Consider the following 17,253-nt stretch of genomic DNA (forward strand, 5'->3'; position numbering starts at 1 on the left):
AAATCACTTATCTTTTTTATTCTGTAATGTCAAATCATCTGTTAATCTTATCTAGTGTACTACTCATTTCAGATACTGCATTTTTCATCTGTAGAAGTTCCATGTGGGACTTCCATATATTTTCAGCCTCTCTCTTCTTGAACATATAAAGCATACATATTATACTGCTTTAACGTGCTTGTTTTCGAACACCATCAACTTTCTCATTTCTGGATCTGTTTCTTTTTTTTTTTAACATCTTTATTGGAGTATAATTGCTTTAAAATGGTGTGTTAGTTTCCGCTTTATAACAAAGTGAATCAGTTATACATATACATATGTCCCCATATCTCTTCCCTCTTGCGTCTCCCTCCCACCCACCCTCCCTATCCCACCCATCTAGGTGGTCACAAAGCACCGAGCTGATCTCCCTCTGCTATGCGGTTGCTTCCCACTAGCTATCGATTTTACGTTTGGTAGTGTATATAGGTCCATGCCACTCTCTCACTTTGTCCAAGCTAACCCTTCCCCCTCCCCGTATCCTCAAGTCCATTCTCTAGTAGGTCTGTGTCTTTATTCTCATCTTGCAGCTAGGTTCTTAACGAACATTTTTTTTTTAAGATTCCATATATATGTGTTAGCATACGGTATTTGTTTTTCTCTTTCTGACTTACTTCACTCTGTATGACAGACTCTAGGTCCATCCACCTCACTACAAATAACTCAATTTTCTTTCTTTTTATGGCTGAGTAATATTCCATTGTATATATGTGCCACATCTTCTTTATCCATTCATCTGTTGATGGACACTTAACATTGCTTCCATGTCCTGGCTACTGTAAATAGAGCTGCAATGAACATTTTGGTACATGACTCTTTTTGAATTATTGTTTTCTCAGGGTATATGTCCAGTAGTGGGATTGCTAGGTTGTATGGTAGTTCTACTTTTATTTTATTTTATTTTTTATTCAAACAAAAAGTCACAAAAATTATAATCATCCTCATCACTTCACTCAGTTCCATGTAATTAATTTTTTTTTCACCTTGATCTTTTGTTAGCACTTTTATGAATTCACCAGTTTTCCATTAGAGTTCTGAAAATGCTTATTCATGCAGTTCAGCAGTATAGTCAGTTACCAGAAACCTGTACTTGTCAGAGTCTTTTCCATGAATTCCTTAAAGATGAAAACCTTTTATAGGAACATTTTTGCAAAAGCATCAGAGTACACCCAGAACTGTCTGTAAATGACAAAAGACTTAAAAATGACCATGGTTAAAGATTTGATGAAAGTTCATAATAATGTAATTGACAAGGAAATTTAGTTATTTCTGAAATATACATTTTAAAGTAATAACCAGAATTATGACTTATAACATTATACCAGAACATATAAGATTTTTAGAAATTTCATGTAATGTCTGAAACATTTATATTAACATATTTCCATACAAATAACCCAAAGAAAGTTTAGTATTAGTTGTTTTTTGCTTGTTTGTTTTTTTATACTGCAGGTTCTTATTAGTCATCAATTTTACACACATCAGTGTATACATGTCAATCCCAATCGCCCAATTCACCACACCACCATCCCCACCCCACCGTGGTTTTCCCCCCTTGGTGTCCATAAGTTTGTTCTCTACATCTGTGTCTCAATTTCTGCCTTGCAAACCGGTTCATCTGTACTATTTTTCTAGGTTCCACATACATGCATTAATACACGATAGTTGTTTTTCTCTTTCTGACTTACTTCACTCTGTATGAGTCTCTAGAGTCATCCACATCTCAACGAATGACTCAATTTTGTTCCTTTTTATGGCTGAGTAATATTCCATTGTATATATATGTACCACAACTTCTTTATCCATTCATCTGTCGATGGGCATTTAGGTTGCTTCCATGACCAGGCTATTGTAAATAGTGCTGCAATGAACATTGGGGTGCATGTGTCTTTTTGAATTATGGTTTTCTCTGGGTATATGCCCAGTAGGGGGATTGCTGGATCATATGGTAATTCTATTTTTAGTTTTTTAAGGAACCTCCATACTGTTCTCCATAGTGGCTGTATCAATTTACATTCCCACCAACAGTGCAAAAGGGTTCCCTTTTCTCCACACCCTCTCCAGCATTTGTTGTTTGTAGATTTTCTGATGATGCCCATTCTAACTGGTGTGAGGTGATACCTCATTGTAGTTGTGATTTGCATTTCTCTAATAATTAGTGATGTTGAGCAGCTTTTCATGTGCTTCTTGGACATCTGTATGCGTTCTTTGAAGAAATGTCTATTTAGGTCTTCTGCTCATTTTTGGATTGGGTTGTTTGTTTCTTTAACATTGAGCTGCATGAGCTGTTTATATATTTTGGAGATTAATCCTTTGTCCGTTGATTCATTTGCAAATATTTTCTCCCATTCTGAGGGTTCTCTTTTCATCTTGTTTATGGTTTCCTTTGCTGTGCAAAAGCTTTGAAGTTTCATTAGGTCCCATTTGTTTATTTTTGTTTTTATTTCCATTACTCTAGGAGGTGGATCAAAAAAGATATTGCTGTGATTTATGTCAAAGAGTGTTCTTCCTATGTTTTCCTCTAAGAGTTTTATAGTGTCCGGCCTTACATTTAGGTCTTGAATCGATTTTGAGTTTATTTTTGTGTATGGTGTTAGGGAGGGTTCTAATTTCATTCTTTTACATGTAGCTGTCCAGTTTTCCAAGCACCACTTATTGAAGAGACTGTCTTTTCTCCATTGTATATCTTTGCCTCCTTTGTCATAGATTAGTTGACCTCAGGTGCGTGGGTTTCTCTCTGAGCTTTCTATCTTGTTCCATTGATCTACATTTCTGTTTTTGTGCCACTACCATATTGTCTTGACTACTGTAGCTTTGTAGTATAGTCTGGAGTCAGGGAGTCTGATTCCTCCAGCTCCGTTTTTTTCCTTCAAGGTTGCTTTGGCTATTCAGGGTCTTTTGTGTCTCCATACAAATTTTAAGATATTTAGTTCTAGTTCTATAAAAAATGCCATTGGTAATTTGATAGGGATTGCACTGAATCTCTAGATTGCTTTGAGTAGTATAGTCATTTTCACAATATTGATTCTTCCAATCCAAGAACATGGTATATCTCTCCATCTGTTGGTATCATCTTTAATTTCTTTCATCAGTGTCTTATAGTTTTCTGCATACAGGTCTTTTGTCTCACTAGGTAGGTTTAATCCTAGGTGTTTTATTCTTTTTGTTGCAATGGTAAATGGGAGTGTTTCCATAATTTCTCTTTCAGATTTTTCATCATTAGTATATAGGAATGCAAGAGATTTCTGTGCATTAATTTTGTATCCTGCAACTTTACCAAATTCATTGATTAGCTCTAGTAGTTTTCTGGTGGCATTTTTAGGATTCTCTATGTATAGTATCATGTCATCTGCAAACAGTGACAGTTTTACTTCTTCCTTTCCAATTTGTATTCCTTTTATTTCTTTTTCTTCTCTGATTGCTGTGGCTAGGACTTTCAAAACTATGTTGAATAATAGTGGTGAGAGTGGACATCCTTGTCTCGTTCCTGATCTTAGAGGAAATGCTTTCAGTTTTTCACCATTGAGAATGATATTGGCTGTGGCTTTGTCGTATATGGCCTTTATTATTTTGAGGTAGGTTCCCTCTATGCCCATTTCCTGGAGAGATTTTATCATAAATGGGTGCTGAATTTTGTCAAAAGCTTTTTCTGCAATTGTTGAGATGATCATATGGTTTTTCTTCTTCAATTTGTTAATATGGTGTATCACATTGATTGATTTGCATATATTGAAGAATCCTTGCATCCCTGGGATAAATCCCACTTGATCATGGTGTATGATCCTTTTAATGTGCTGTTGGATTCTGTTTGCTAGTATTTTGTTGAGGATTTTTGCATCTATGTTCATCAGTGACACTGGCCTGTAGTTTTCTTTCTTTGTGACATCTTTGTCTGGTTTTGGTATCAGGGTGACGGTGGCCTCGTACAATGAGTTTGGGAATGTTCCTCCCTCTGTTATATTTTGGAAGAGTTTGAGAAGGATAGGTGTTAGCTCTTCTCTAAATGTTTGATAGAATTTGCCTGTGAAGCCATCTGGTCCTGGGCTTTTGTTTGTTGGAAGATTTTTAATCACAGTTTCAATTTCATTGCTTGTGATTGGTCTATTCATATTTACTATTTCTTCCTGGTTCAGTCTTGGAAGGTTGTGCATTTCTAAGAATTTGTCCATTTCTTCCAGGTTGTCCATTTTATTGGCATAGAGTTGCTTGTAGTAATCTCTCATGATCCTTTGTATTTCTGCAGTGTCAGATGTTACTTCTCCCTTCTCATTTCTAATTCTATTGATTTGAGTCTTCTCTCTTTTTTCTTGATACATTTGGCTAATAGTTTATCAATTTTGTTTATCTTCTCAAAGAACCAGCTTTTAGTTTTATTGATCTTTGCTATCATTTCCTTCATTTCTTTTTCATTTATTTCTGATCTGATCTTTATGATTTCTTTCCTTCTGCTAACTTTGGGGTTTTTTTGTTCTTCTTTCTCTAATTGCTTTAGGTGTAAGGTTAGGTTGTTTATTTGAGATATTTCTTGTTCTTAAGGTAGGACTGTATTGCTATAAACTTCCCTCTTAGAACTGCTTTTGCTGCATCCCATAGGTTTTGGGTCTTGGGTCGTCGTGTTTTCACTGTCATTTGTTTCTAGGTACTTTTTGATTTCCTCTTTGATTTCTTGAGTGATCTCTTGGTTATTAAGCAGTGCATTGCTTAGCCTCCATGTGTTTGTATTTTTTACAGATTCTCTCTTGTAATTGATATCTAGTCTTATAGCATTGTGGTTGGAAAAGATACTTGATACGATTTCAATTTTCTTAAATTTACCAAGGCTTGATTTGTGACTCAAGAAGATATGATCTATCCTGGAGAATGTTCCATGAGCACTTGAGAAGAATGTGTATTCTGTTGTTTTTGGGTGGAATGTCCTATAATTATCAATTAAGCCCATCTTGTTTAATGTATCATTTAAAGCTTGTGTTTCCTTATTTATTTTCATTTTGGATGATCTGTCCATTGGTGAAAGTGGGGTGTTAAAGTCCCCTACTATGATTGTGTTACTGTCGATTTCCCCTTTTATGGCTGTTAGTATTTGCCTTATGTATTGAGGTGCTCCTATGTTGGGTGCATAAATATTTACAATTGTTATACCTTCCTCTTGGATCGATCCCTTGATCATTATATAGTGTCCTTCTTTGTCTCTTGTAATAGTCTTTATTTTAAAGTCTATTTTGTCTGATATGAGAATTGCTACTCCAGCTTTCTTTTGATTTCCATTTGCATGGAATATCTTTTTCCATCCCCTCACTTTCAGTCTGTATGTGTCCTTAGGTCTGAAGTGGGTCTCTTGTAGAGAGCATATATACGAGTCTTGTTTTTGTATCCATTCAGCCAGTCTATATCTTTTGGTTGGAGCATTTAATCCATTTACATTTAAGGTAATTATCGATATTTATGTTCCTATTACCATTTTCTTAATTGTTTTGGGTTTGTTATTGTAGGTCTTTTCCTTCTCTTGTTTTTCCTGCCTAGAAAGTTCCTTTAGCATTTGTTGTAAAGCTGGTTTGGTGGTGCTGAATTCTCTTAGCTTTTGCTTGTCTGTAAAGGTTTGAATTTCTCCATCAAATCTGAATGAGATCCTTGCCGGCTAGAGTAATCTTGGTTGTAGGTTTTTCTCCTTCATCACTTTAAATATGTCCTGCCACTCCCTTCTGGCTTGCAGAGTTTCTGCTGAAAGATCAGCTGTTAACCTTATGGGGATTCCCTTGTATGTTATTTGTGGTTTTTCCCATGCTGCTTTTAATAATTTTTCTTTTTATTTAATTTTTGATAGTTTGATTAATATGTGTCTTGGCGTGTTTCCCCTTGGATTTATCCTGTATGGGACTCTCTGTGCTTCCTGGACTTGATTAACTATTTCCTTTCTCATATTAGGGAAGTTTTCAACTATAATCTCTTCAAATATTTTCTCAGTCCCTTTCTTTTTCTCTTCTCCTTCTGGGACCCCTTTAATTCGAATGTTGGTACGCTTAATGTTGTCTCAGAGGTCTCTGAGACTGTCCTCAATTCTTTTCATTCTTTTTTCTTTATTCTGCTCTGCAGTAGTTATTTCTACTATTTTATCTTCCAGGTCACTTATCTGTTCTTGTGACTCAGTTATTCTGCTATTGATCACTTCTAGAGAATTTTTAATTTCATTTATTGTGTTGTTCATCACTGTTTGTTTACTCTTTAGTTCTTCTAGGTCCTTGTTAAACGTTTCTTGTATTTTCTCCATTCTATTTCCAAGATTTTGGATCATGTTTACTATCATTATTCTGAATTCTTTTAGGTACACTGCCTATTTCCTCTTCATTTGTTAGGTCTGGTGGGTTTTTACCTTGCTCCTTCATCTGCTGTGTGTTTCTCTGTCTTCTCATTTTGCTTAATTTACTGTGTTTAGGGTCTCCTTTTCGCAGGGTGCAGGTTCGTAGTTCCCGTTATTTTTGGTGTCTGTCCCCAGTGGCTGAGGTTGGTTCAGTGGGTTGTGTAGGCTTCCTGGTGGAGGGGACTAGTGCCTGTGTTCTGGTGGATGAGGCTGGATCTTGTCTTTCTGGTGGGTAGGTCCACGTCTGGTGGTGTGTTTTGGCGTGTTTGTGGCCTTATTATGATTTTTGGAAGCCTCTCTGCTAATGGATGGGGTTGTGTTCCTGTCTTCCTAGTTGTTTGGCATAGGGTGTCCAGTACTGTAGCTTCCTGGTCGTTGAGTGGAGCTGGGTCTTGGCGTTGAGATGGAGATCTCTGGGAGATTTTCGCCATTTAATATTACGTGGAGCTGGGAGGTCTCTTGTGGACCAGTGTCCTGAACTTGGCTCTCCCACCTCAGAGGCACAGCCCTGACACCTGGCTGGACCACCAAGAGCCTGTCATCCATATGGCTCAGAATAAAAGGGAAGAAAAAAAAGAAAGACGAAGATAAAATAATGTAAAAGAAAATAAAATAAAGTTATTAAAATAAAAAATAATTATTAAAAAACATTTTTTAAAAAGTCATAAAAGAAGAAAAGAGAGCAACCAAACCAAAAAACAAATCCACCAATGATAACAAGTGCTAAAAACTGTACTAAAAACCAAAACAAACAAAAAAAACGGACAGACAGATCCCTAGGACAAATCTTAAAAGCAAAGCTATATAGACAAAATCACACACAGAAGCATACACATACACACTCACAAAAAGAGAAAAAGGGAAAAATATATATATATCGTTGTTCCCAAAGTCCACCTCCTCAATTTGGGATGATTCGTTGTCTATTCAGGTATTCCACAGGTGCAGGGTACATCAAGTTGATTGTGGAGATTTAATCCGCTGCTCCTGAGGCTGCTGGGAGAAATTTCCCTTTCTCTTCTTTGTTCGCATAGCTCCCGGGGTTCAGCTTTGGATTTGGTCCCGCCTTTGTGTGTAGGTCGCCTGAGGGTGTCTGTTCTTTGCTCAGACAGGACGGGGTTAAAGGAGCAGCTGATTTGGGGGCTCTGGCTCACCCAGGCCAGGGGTAGGGAGGGGTACAAAGTGTGGGGCGAGCCTGCAGCGGCAGACGCCAGCATGACGTTGCAGCAGCCTGAGGCGTGCCATGTGTTCTCCTGGGGAAGTTGCCCCTGGATCACGGGACCCTGGCAGTGGCAGGCTGCATAGGCTGCCAGGAGGGGAGGTGTGGATAGTGAACTGTGCTTGCACACAGGTTTCTTGGTGGCTGCAGCAGCAGCCTTAGCGTCTCATGCCCGTCTCTGGGGTCTGCGCTGATAGCCACGGCTTGCGCCCATCTCTGGAGCTCCTTGAAGCGGTGCTCTTAATTCCCTCTCCTCGCGCACGAGAAACAAAGAGGCAAGAAGAAGTCTCTTGCCTCTTCGGCAGCTCCAGACTTTTTCCCGGTCTCCCTCCTGGCTAGCTGTGCCGCACTAGCCCCCTTCAGGCTGTGTTCACGCAGCCAACACCAGTCCTCTCCCTGGGATCCGACCTCCGAAGCCCGAGCCTCAGCTCCCAGCCCCCTCCCGTCCCGGCGGGTAAGCAGACAAGCCTCTCAGGCACCGATCCTCTATGCGGGAATCTCTCCGCTTTGCCCTCTGCACCCCTGTTGCTGTGCTCTCCTCCGTGGCTCTGAAGCTTCCCCCCGCCCCGCCGCTACCCCCATCTCCGCCAGTGAAGGGGCTTCCTAGTGTGTGGAAACTTCTTCCTTCACAGCTGCTTCCCTGAGGTGCAGGTCCCGTCCCTATTCTTTTGTCTCTGTTTTTTCTTTTTTCTTTTGCCCTACCCAGGTACGTGGGGAGTTTCTTGCCTTTTGGGAGGTCTGAGGTCTTCTGCCAGCGTTCAGTAGGTGTTCTGTAGGACTTGTTCCACATGTAGATGTATTTTTGATGTATTTGTGGGGAGGAAGGTGATCTCCACGTCTTACTCTTCCGCCATCTTGAAGCTCCTCCATCTGGATCTGTTTCTATTGATTTATTTTTCTCTTGGTTATGCCTATTTTCCTACTTCATTATATTCCAAATAATTTGTGGATGTCAGATATTGTGCATTTCTCATGGTTAGGTGCTAGGTTTTACTGTATTTCTTTTAGTAGTACTAGACTTTGTTCCAGCATGCAGATACTTGAAGTCAGTTTAATTCTTTCAAGACCTGCTTTCAATTTTTTTTTTTTTTCCTAGCAGATCCACTGCAGCCATTAGTGTAAAACTAATTTAGACCCACTGCTAAGGCAATACCCTTCTGAGACCTCTGTCTAATGCCCTATATGACACAAGGTCTTTCCACTCTGACTGGTGGGAACACATCCTATTCCCAGTCTTTGTGTGAAATCCAGGAATTGTTTACCATACTGCTTTCTGGTGGCTATTTATCAAGCCTCAGGTAGTTTCCTGTCACACATACCCAGACTAGTACCCAGCCAAAGATTTAAAAGGACCCTTCTTCAGACCTTTGGAACACTCTCTGTGTGTAGCTCTCTACTCTCTGGCACTGTACATCTTAAATCCTAACCTCACAGGCCTCCCCAAATTCCAATCTGTCTCTCAACTCTGAGAGCCTGCTACGCTCTGTCTGGGTTCCTCATGCTGTGGCCTGGAAACTGTCTCACAGGGATGAACTCAGGACCACAGGGGTCATCTCACTTGCTTCCCCTCTCTCAGAGCTCAGCATCCTATGCTGCCTGTTGTCCATTGTCTGAAAATTACTGTTTCATATATTTTGTGCAGTTTTCTAACTGTTTAAAATTGGAGGGCAAATTCAATTCCTGTTATTCCATCATGTCCCAAACACCTGTGTAATCTCTTTTTGGAGAGTGGGGGGAAGAAAGAAGGGACTTCACAGCAATTTCTAGGATACAGATTGGAGTTAAAACCAAAATAAACCCAATTCTGTGGCATAAAACTTTTCTAGGCATAATTACTCTATGAAAAAGTTACAAATATTTTCTCCACCAAATTTATTTTTCAAACAACTATATTTAGACTTCATATTTCAGACCTCAGCTTGAACATTAAACCACCTAGCCAGGTGAACATATAAACATACTTACAGTCTAGTAAGCAGCATTCCTATAAAAAATATTGTGTGCCTTTTTATTCAGAATGAAATAGAGAAGCATACCGATCCACTCACAAAATAACAGCAAAATACTTCTCAACTACCAATGTCATCAAAGTCCACTAGTGATGCTTTCTAAAATTACTGTTGATTTTTCCTTCACCAGCGACATATTTTTGTTAGCTATATGACCACTTAATAGTTTATTAGGCCATCAGGATCTCTTAGTACTGGCTAAGAGATTCCCATCATTTAGCCTCTCTAAGTTGAGGCTTCTCCATCTATATAATGAAAACAATAATACCTATCTTTAATTTTTTAAAAATGCTGAGAAGATTAAGTCAAAGCACGTATGTCAAGGGCTTGGTGGAATACTTAGCACAGAATTGGCACTTAATATTTTACTAGGCCATCAGTATCTTCTTTCTTATGATCATGACATAAGCTGTAGTATACACAGTAATTCTTTCCCTCTTTACCTCGTCAAAAGAACTTTCCTTCAGCACAGCACACAAGTGCCTGTGGGGGTGCAGCTCACATGGCTTCTCGAGAATGCACACACTAGGACCTATGGTGTAGATGGCCATATGGGCCACGATGTCCTAAAAAACCAATGACGCCTTACATGTCAACTGAGTGCAATGTCCTGCTCAAGCCGCACAGCTATTTTTTCGGGCTCTCGCCTTTCCAGCTTTCAGGGGCACTTAAATAACTACTAATCTTTATTATCAGATAATAATTCATTTTCCTCTACCATATGCCTTTTTTGCTTTCTGAGATTCCCATCATTTCCTCTGTCTACTGGCACTTCTTTATTGCTCTGCTTTCAAACAAAAATTCTGTCCTTCTAAAGACAATACTATCAAATCAAAGCACTCTTTTCTGCACAGATAACCAAGTAATCCAGCTTTATGGATAAAAATCTTCTGGCAAAAAATGTATTTAAAAATGAAAAAAAAAAAATTTCAATCTGTTCCAGGAGCCTAAGGATTCCAGATATTTGTTCATTGCATATGTTAATAATGAAATATATAATAGAGAAAAAGAAATAAAAACCCTCCTAAATTGAATTTTAAGTGCCAAGACTCAACATTTACAATTCCAAGGCTGGAATACAATAAAGAAACCAAAGCCCCTTACTTTTTTCACTCATCCTAAGTAGATCTTAACCAATAAACTAAGCATTTTTCTTGTAGAAAAAATATTCTTACTTCAATTAGTATTCCTCAATGCATATACTGTGTCTGAGTTATTACAGAAATACAATTTTAAAAAGGAAATATTTAATTAAAAAAAAAAAACTTTCCAGGAAAGAACCTTAAACTGTTAATGGAGAACTTTCCATTCTCTTACCGTAAGAAGGAGATTCCCGTCCATCTTCTCTGTCTGAGTCTTTGTCTTTTCTTCTCCGGTGGTGATGTTTGTGTCCACGATGCCTGTGACGCCGGCGACTCTCTTTACTAAATGGCACGTGGACACCTATATACACAGCTCGATGACCTGGTAAAACGTTCGGAAACATTACTGGCAGACCTCATTTTATTGCACATCACAGATACTGTGTTTTTTTCAAATAGAAGGTTTGTGGCAACCTTGCATTGAACCAATGTATCAGCACTATTTTTCCAACAGCATTTGCTCACCTCCTGTCTCTGTGTCATGTTTTGACAGTAATTCTTGCAATGGTTCAAACTTTTTCATTATTATTATATTTGTTATGGTGGTCCATGATCAGTGATCTTTGATTTACTATGGTGATTGTTTGGAGGCACCACAAACCATGCCCATATAAGATGGTGAACTTAATCGATAAATGTTGTATGTGTTCTGATTGCTCCCCTGACCATCCGTTCCCCCATCTCTCTCCCTCTCCTTGGGCTTCCCTATTCCCTGAGACACAGCAATGCTGAAATTAGTCCAATTAAAAGCCTTACAATGGCCTCTAAGCGTTCAAGTGAAAGAGTCACACATCTCTCACCTTAAATCAGAAGCTAGAAATGATTAAGCCTAGTGAGGAAGGCATGCCGAAACTGGCATAAAGCCAGGCCTCTTGTGCCAAACAGCCAAGAAGTGAAAGCAAAGGAAAAGTTCTTGAAGGAAATTAAAAGTGCTAGTGAACACACAGATGATAAGAAAGTGAAACAGCCTTACTGTTGATAAGGAGAAAGTTTTAATGGTCTGGATAGAATGTAGACTAAACAGCCTTCTATTGGAAGAAGATGCCATCTAGGGCTTTCATAGCTAGAGAGGAGAAGACAATGCCTGGCTTCAAAGCTTCAAAGGACATGCATGCTAATGCAGCTGGTGATGTGAAGTTGAAGCCAATGTTCATTTACCATTCTGAAAATCCTAGGGCCCTTAAGAGTCATGCTCGGTCTATTCTGCCTGTGCTCTATATATGTATTTTTTTTCCTTCCTTCCTTCCTTCCTTTCTTCCTTCTTTCGTTCTTTCTTTTTTATTTAACTTTAGTTGATTTACAATATTGTGTTAGTTTCACGTGTATAGCTTCAAAGCCTGGATGACAGCACATCTGTTGACAACACAGTTTACTGAATATTTTAAGCGCACTGTTGAGACTTACTGCTCAGAAAAAAAGATTCCTTTCAAAGTATTACTGCTCATTGACAAGGCACCTAGTTACTCCAGAGCTCTGATGGAGATGTACAAAGAGATTAATGATGTTTTCATGCCTGGTAACACAACATCCATTCTGCAGCTCATGGATCAAGGAGTCATTTCAACTTTCAGGTCTTGAAGGCTATAGCTGCCATAGATAGTGACTCCTCTGATAGATCTGGGCAAAGTTAATTGAAAACCTTCTGGAAAGGATTCACCATTCCTTCCCAGATGCCATGAATAGCATTCATGATTCATGGGAAGAGGTCAAAATATCAACATTAACAGGCATTTGGAAGAAGTTGATTCCAGCCCTCGTGGATGACTTTGAGGGGTTCAAGACTTCAGTGGAGAAAGTCACTGCAGATGTGATGGAAATAGCAAAAGAGCTAGAATTAGAAGTGGAGCCTAAAGATGGGACTGAATTGCTGCCAGTTCATGATAAAACTTGCTTCCTACTGATGAACAAAGAAAGTGGTTTCTTTGGATGAAATCTACTCCTGGTGAAGATTGTTGAAATGACAACAAAGGATTAGAATATTGCGTAAATTTAGTTGATAAAGCAGAGGCAAGGCAGGGTTTGAGAGGACTCTAATTTTGAAAGACATTCTACTGTGGGTCAAATGCTATCACACAGCCTTGCAGGCTACAGAGAAATCATTCATGAAAGGAGGAGTCAATCAAAGTGGCAAACTTTATTGTTGTCTTATTTTAAGAAATCAACCCCAACGTTCAGCAACTACCACCCTCATCAGTCAGCAGCCACCAACATCAAGGCAAGACCCTCCACCAGCAAAAAGATTATGACTTGCCAAAGGCTCAGATGATAGTTACCATTTTTTAGCAATAAAGTATTTTTTAGTTACGGCATGTACATTGTTTTTTAGACATAATGCTATTCACACTTAATAGACTACAATATAGCATGAACATAACCTTTATATGCACTAGGAAACCAAAAAAATTCATGTGACTCACTTTACTGCAATATTCACTTTATTGCAGTGGTCTAGAACCAAACCTGCAGTATCTCTGAGTATTGACAGTATTAGTTTTCCAAAAAGGAAAAAAAGTAACATACACAAAAGTATACCAAAATTTACTATGATAAAAAAGAATTATGTATAAGTTCATGTAATTAACAATGCTAGTCTCCTGTTACTTCTCTTATTTTACAGAGCACCAAGGGCTCTGTTATACCAAGGGCTAATACCATCAACTGATAAATACACTAGATATACAGGTTACTTTAAAAAACAGGGGTTTTTTCCATTTCAGGAAGCAAATGTGGAGAACACCTATCTGTGCCTCTTTCGACCTCTTTTAGTAAAGCAATGGCTCCATTCAGCTGTCACAGAAGACTTTAACTCAAAAATGTAGGTCTCAAAAAGACCCCAAAATAAGTCTATCAAAACATCTGCCATGAACACCACCTTAAGCAAGTGTTCAGGCTTAACATCACCAATAGTTAAGTTATGTCGATAACACCTGTCCACAGGTGAGAGGGGCACATCACGTGTGGTATACTCCTCACATATCCATGATCTGGGCTATGAGATTATAACGTCACAATGTGACATTAGACAAACCCACATTTTGGGACATTCTATTAGTATCTAACCACTACTCTTCCAAATGTCAAGGTCATGAAAAATGGGGAAAGATCTAGAAACTGTCATAGGTTACAGGAGACTAAGGAGACCTGACAACTAAGTGTCCTATCACAACCTGAGCTGTTCAACGGGATCCTGGGACAGAAAAAGAACATCAGTGGAAAGACTAGTAAAATCTGAATAAAATCTGTAGTTTAGTTAGTAGTATTGTATCAATGTTAATTTCTTCATTTTCATAAACTTACACCTAAATAAAATGTTAACATTAGAAAAAGCTGGGTGAAACGTATACAGGGGACACACTGTACTACCCTTGCAACTCTTCTGTAAATCTAAAATTATTTCAAAAAAAAGAAAGAAACAAACAAACCATTTGTCAGGACTTCTTCCGGCTCAGGGAAAACAGATTGGCAAATAACTCATTTGCTACACAATTCTATGCTGAGGTTTTTATAAGTACTTTAAAAGGCTGATTAACAGACATATAAAACGAACGTTTAGATGACAACCAGTGATAACTGTGGCTTATTAGTCTGGCACGCTATAATTTGCTCATAATTCAAATTACCCAGGCTGTTAGAAAAAAAATTAAAGAATTAACTCATTTTATAATTGTGGCATTTCAATTTCCAAGATAAGTAATGGTAACCATGAGTAAAGTTTGAAAAGCATTCTGATATTTATGTTTCAGGGAATGTTCTATTTGCAGATATGGGTAGTGGTTAAATGGGTTTTTGCTGTATTATTCTTCTTTAAACTATATTTAGAAAAGTGTTGAACACTCTTCTAAATGTATGCTCTACAATGACAACAACAAATATTTCAACAAATAATAGGTAAAGGACACTAACAAACATTCATTAGTAATTTATCCTGCTAAACAAGTTATTTTAGACAAACTTACTCTCTAGTTCTTCTTTTTCAAACTTGGTGTTCACAGTTGAGCTGGTTTTGCCAAGATCTACAACAGCTTCTTCATCGGGACCCTAAAAAGAAATTATTCTCATTCACTCATGAAATCAATATATACTGAGGACCTACTTACTAGGGTGTGTTATTTGAGACAGCCAAAAATATGTAACAGATTGCCTTCCTCTCAAAGAACTGAATTCGTAATATAGCTAACTGTATTCTTTTAAAAGTGTGTTTATAGGCTTTTTTTTTTTAAATCCACAGAAGACCATTCAAAAATCTCATGGAAAGAACTGAAATGACAAAGATTTTTCACTGGTCTTCTATGGAAGTTACTGGTAACTGGTACACATACTCACTTCAATGGAACAACCCTCCAGATCAGAAATTAAAGAAAATCGGGGATGAGGGAAACCCTTAGATATCAATATAGAATACTTTTTTTCTTTCCTTCTTCTTCTTCTTTTTTTTTTTTTGCTCTTAGGTACTCTTAACCAAAAAAAAAAAAAAAAAAAAAACCCCGCTTAACTCCACTACATTGGATATTGGATTGGATTATGGTTAAACATATAATGGTCAAAAATAAGTCCATAGACTTAACATGTAGTATCACTTTCACTCATAAGTTACCAAGAAACAATCAAAGTTATAAGAACTTTTTATTTCTCTACAAAGGAAAAGCCATGCCAAAATTTAACCTCTAAGGAGAGTCCAGCTTTGAGTTGTGGAAGTCAACCTTCACAATTTTGTTCCATTCTTCAGCTCAACAAAAAGACTAACCATATTTACTGTAAAACACTACACAGACTATTTTTAAAAGAAAATTTTAGCTTAAATTTCCCTTCTCAACTTCTAACTTAACTTTCAAAAGAACATTATATAATCCTCATTAACTACTTATTATGAATTTAGTATGTACAAGATTCTGCGTCACTGACTGAGACAGATGGACGAAGCCCCTTCCCTTCAGAGGTCTTATGTGAGCTGTGGCTCACACTGGACCCATGCCCAGCAGGGCTCTGCAGCCTCACAGACCTTCACTGCTGACAGGAGTGGCCAGCAGAGCCACCATGAGGTCAGCAGAGCCACCATGGCCCTACAGGTGCACCCAGACTCAGTGGGCAAGAGTGACGAGGAGGACAGCACCCGCCACTTCCAGTTCCTCAGGGAAGTCTGTTCCATCTTAAGTGACAAAGACCAGAGAGCAGAGTACAATGAGCAGGGGACAGTGGATAAGGACTCCGCTGTACTCAACCAAACCTGGGACTGGGACACACACTGGAGGAGGACACTCAAGGTTCTGAAAAGACAGACAAAGGTTCTGAGGAAGAGCTGACTGATGTGACAAAGGCCTATCTGAACTTCAAGGGTGACATGGATCAGTTCGTGGAGTGTGCGTGTGTGCAGTACAGAGGAACTCAGAATATGGAACCTCATTTGGCAAGGCATTCATACTGGAGAAATCCTGTCCCACAATGCCTCTGTCAAAGGATCAAAGCAAGAGATGAACGGAAGGAAAAGGATGGCCCAGGAAGTGGCTAAAAAATCACAGAAATGAGCAGAAAGGAGCCAGGGCTTGATGAAGAGGTAGATGACCTAACCAGTCATTCAGGGCAGGCAAAAGATGGGCAACTGGAAATGGATGATATTCCTGCTCAGACAGAAGCAAAGTACTACAAACCTCCCAAAGGAGAAGAGGAAAAAAAACCCAACAGCTTTCAAGAAGGAAAAGAACTAATCTAATTTGTTCTCTTTGAAGGTCCTTATGCTTTAATTGATAACTTTATAGTACTCCACTATCAGTTTTCTAGAAGGAAGTTATTTTATCCATCAGATGACAGTCATTTTCCCCCATGGTCTCCGTGGTTGCTCACTGCCTAGCACTTCCTCTCCACTTAAAACAATAAACCAGAAGGACATATAACATAGTCAGCTTCTCACCACTTTCCATGTCCAAGCATCAACTGGAGGGCCAGTTTGTTTTAGAAAGGATCAAATAGGAGGTTGGGTAAAATGATCTTTTAAGGTCTCCTCCAACTCTTGACCTTAAAATATCTTACTTTTGGGTATAGGTTTTTTTTTCAGTGCATACAAAATAAATTCATATACAATTATTCCTTGCTATCCAAACTCTCAGTGTCTTAATTCTAGTATCTTAAAACTCAGGAACTGAATCAATTTGATTAAATTTTCAAATATATTCCCTACTATCCAAACCCTCACTACTTGCTACCCAAAACTCAGAAACAGACACAGTGTATTAAGAAAATGCAGATCTCAATATCCAAACTTACTTTCTGAAGGAAGGCTAGATATCCAAACTGTAGAATCAAATAGACCTGGATATCAAGAGGTACTTGTATATGACTCTAAAGAACTGGGATTCAACTTAATACAGGAAACTCAGAAGTTAAATGACTTGCTAAGGCTTTATATCTAAAGGACTGGGAAACAGGCTGTGTAGACCATTATACATTTTCATAGAGTAGACTAAGAAAGAAGAGACAGCTGTATGTGCGGTAACC

General features: G+C 38.4%; 1 protein-coding gene and 1 pseudogene across 11 annotated transcripts in view; one reads left to right on the forward strand and one right to left on the reverse strand.

Moving 5' to 3' along the window:
- The window catches only part of SLC4A7 (solute carrier family 4 member 7), a 136,209-nt gene that overhangs the window by 79,663 nt on the left and 39,293 nt on the right, over nucleotides 1–17,253 (reverse strand). For all 11 annotated transcript variants that reach the window (XM_061196439.1, XM_061196442.1, XM_061196443.1 and 8 more), the window contains exons 2-3: nucleotides 14,721–14,802; nucleotides 10,940–11,086 (exon numbers count right to left, since the gene is read on the reverse strand). In XM_061196439.1, the coding sequence (XP_061052422.1) occupies nucleotides 10,940–11,086; nucleotides 14,721–14,802 (229 nt within the window). The remainder of the gene's footprint in view (nucleotides 1–10,939; nucleotides 11,087–14,720; nucleotides 14,803–17,253) is intronic.
- Nucleotides 15,675–16,429, forward strand: LOC133094897 (dnaJ homolog subfamily C member 9-like; annotated as a pseudogene).

Source organism: Eubalaena glacialis, chromosome 7, assembly GCF_028564815.1.
Source record: "Eubalaena glacialis isolate mEubGla1 chromosome 7, mEubGla1.1.hap2.+ XY, whole genome shotgun sequence".
Taxonomy (NCBI): Eukaryota; Metazoa; Chordata; class Mammalia; order Artiodactyla; family Balaenidae; genus Eubalaena; species Eubalaena glacialis.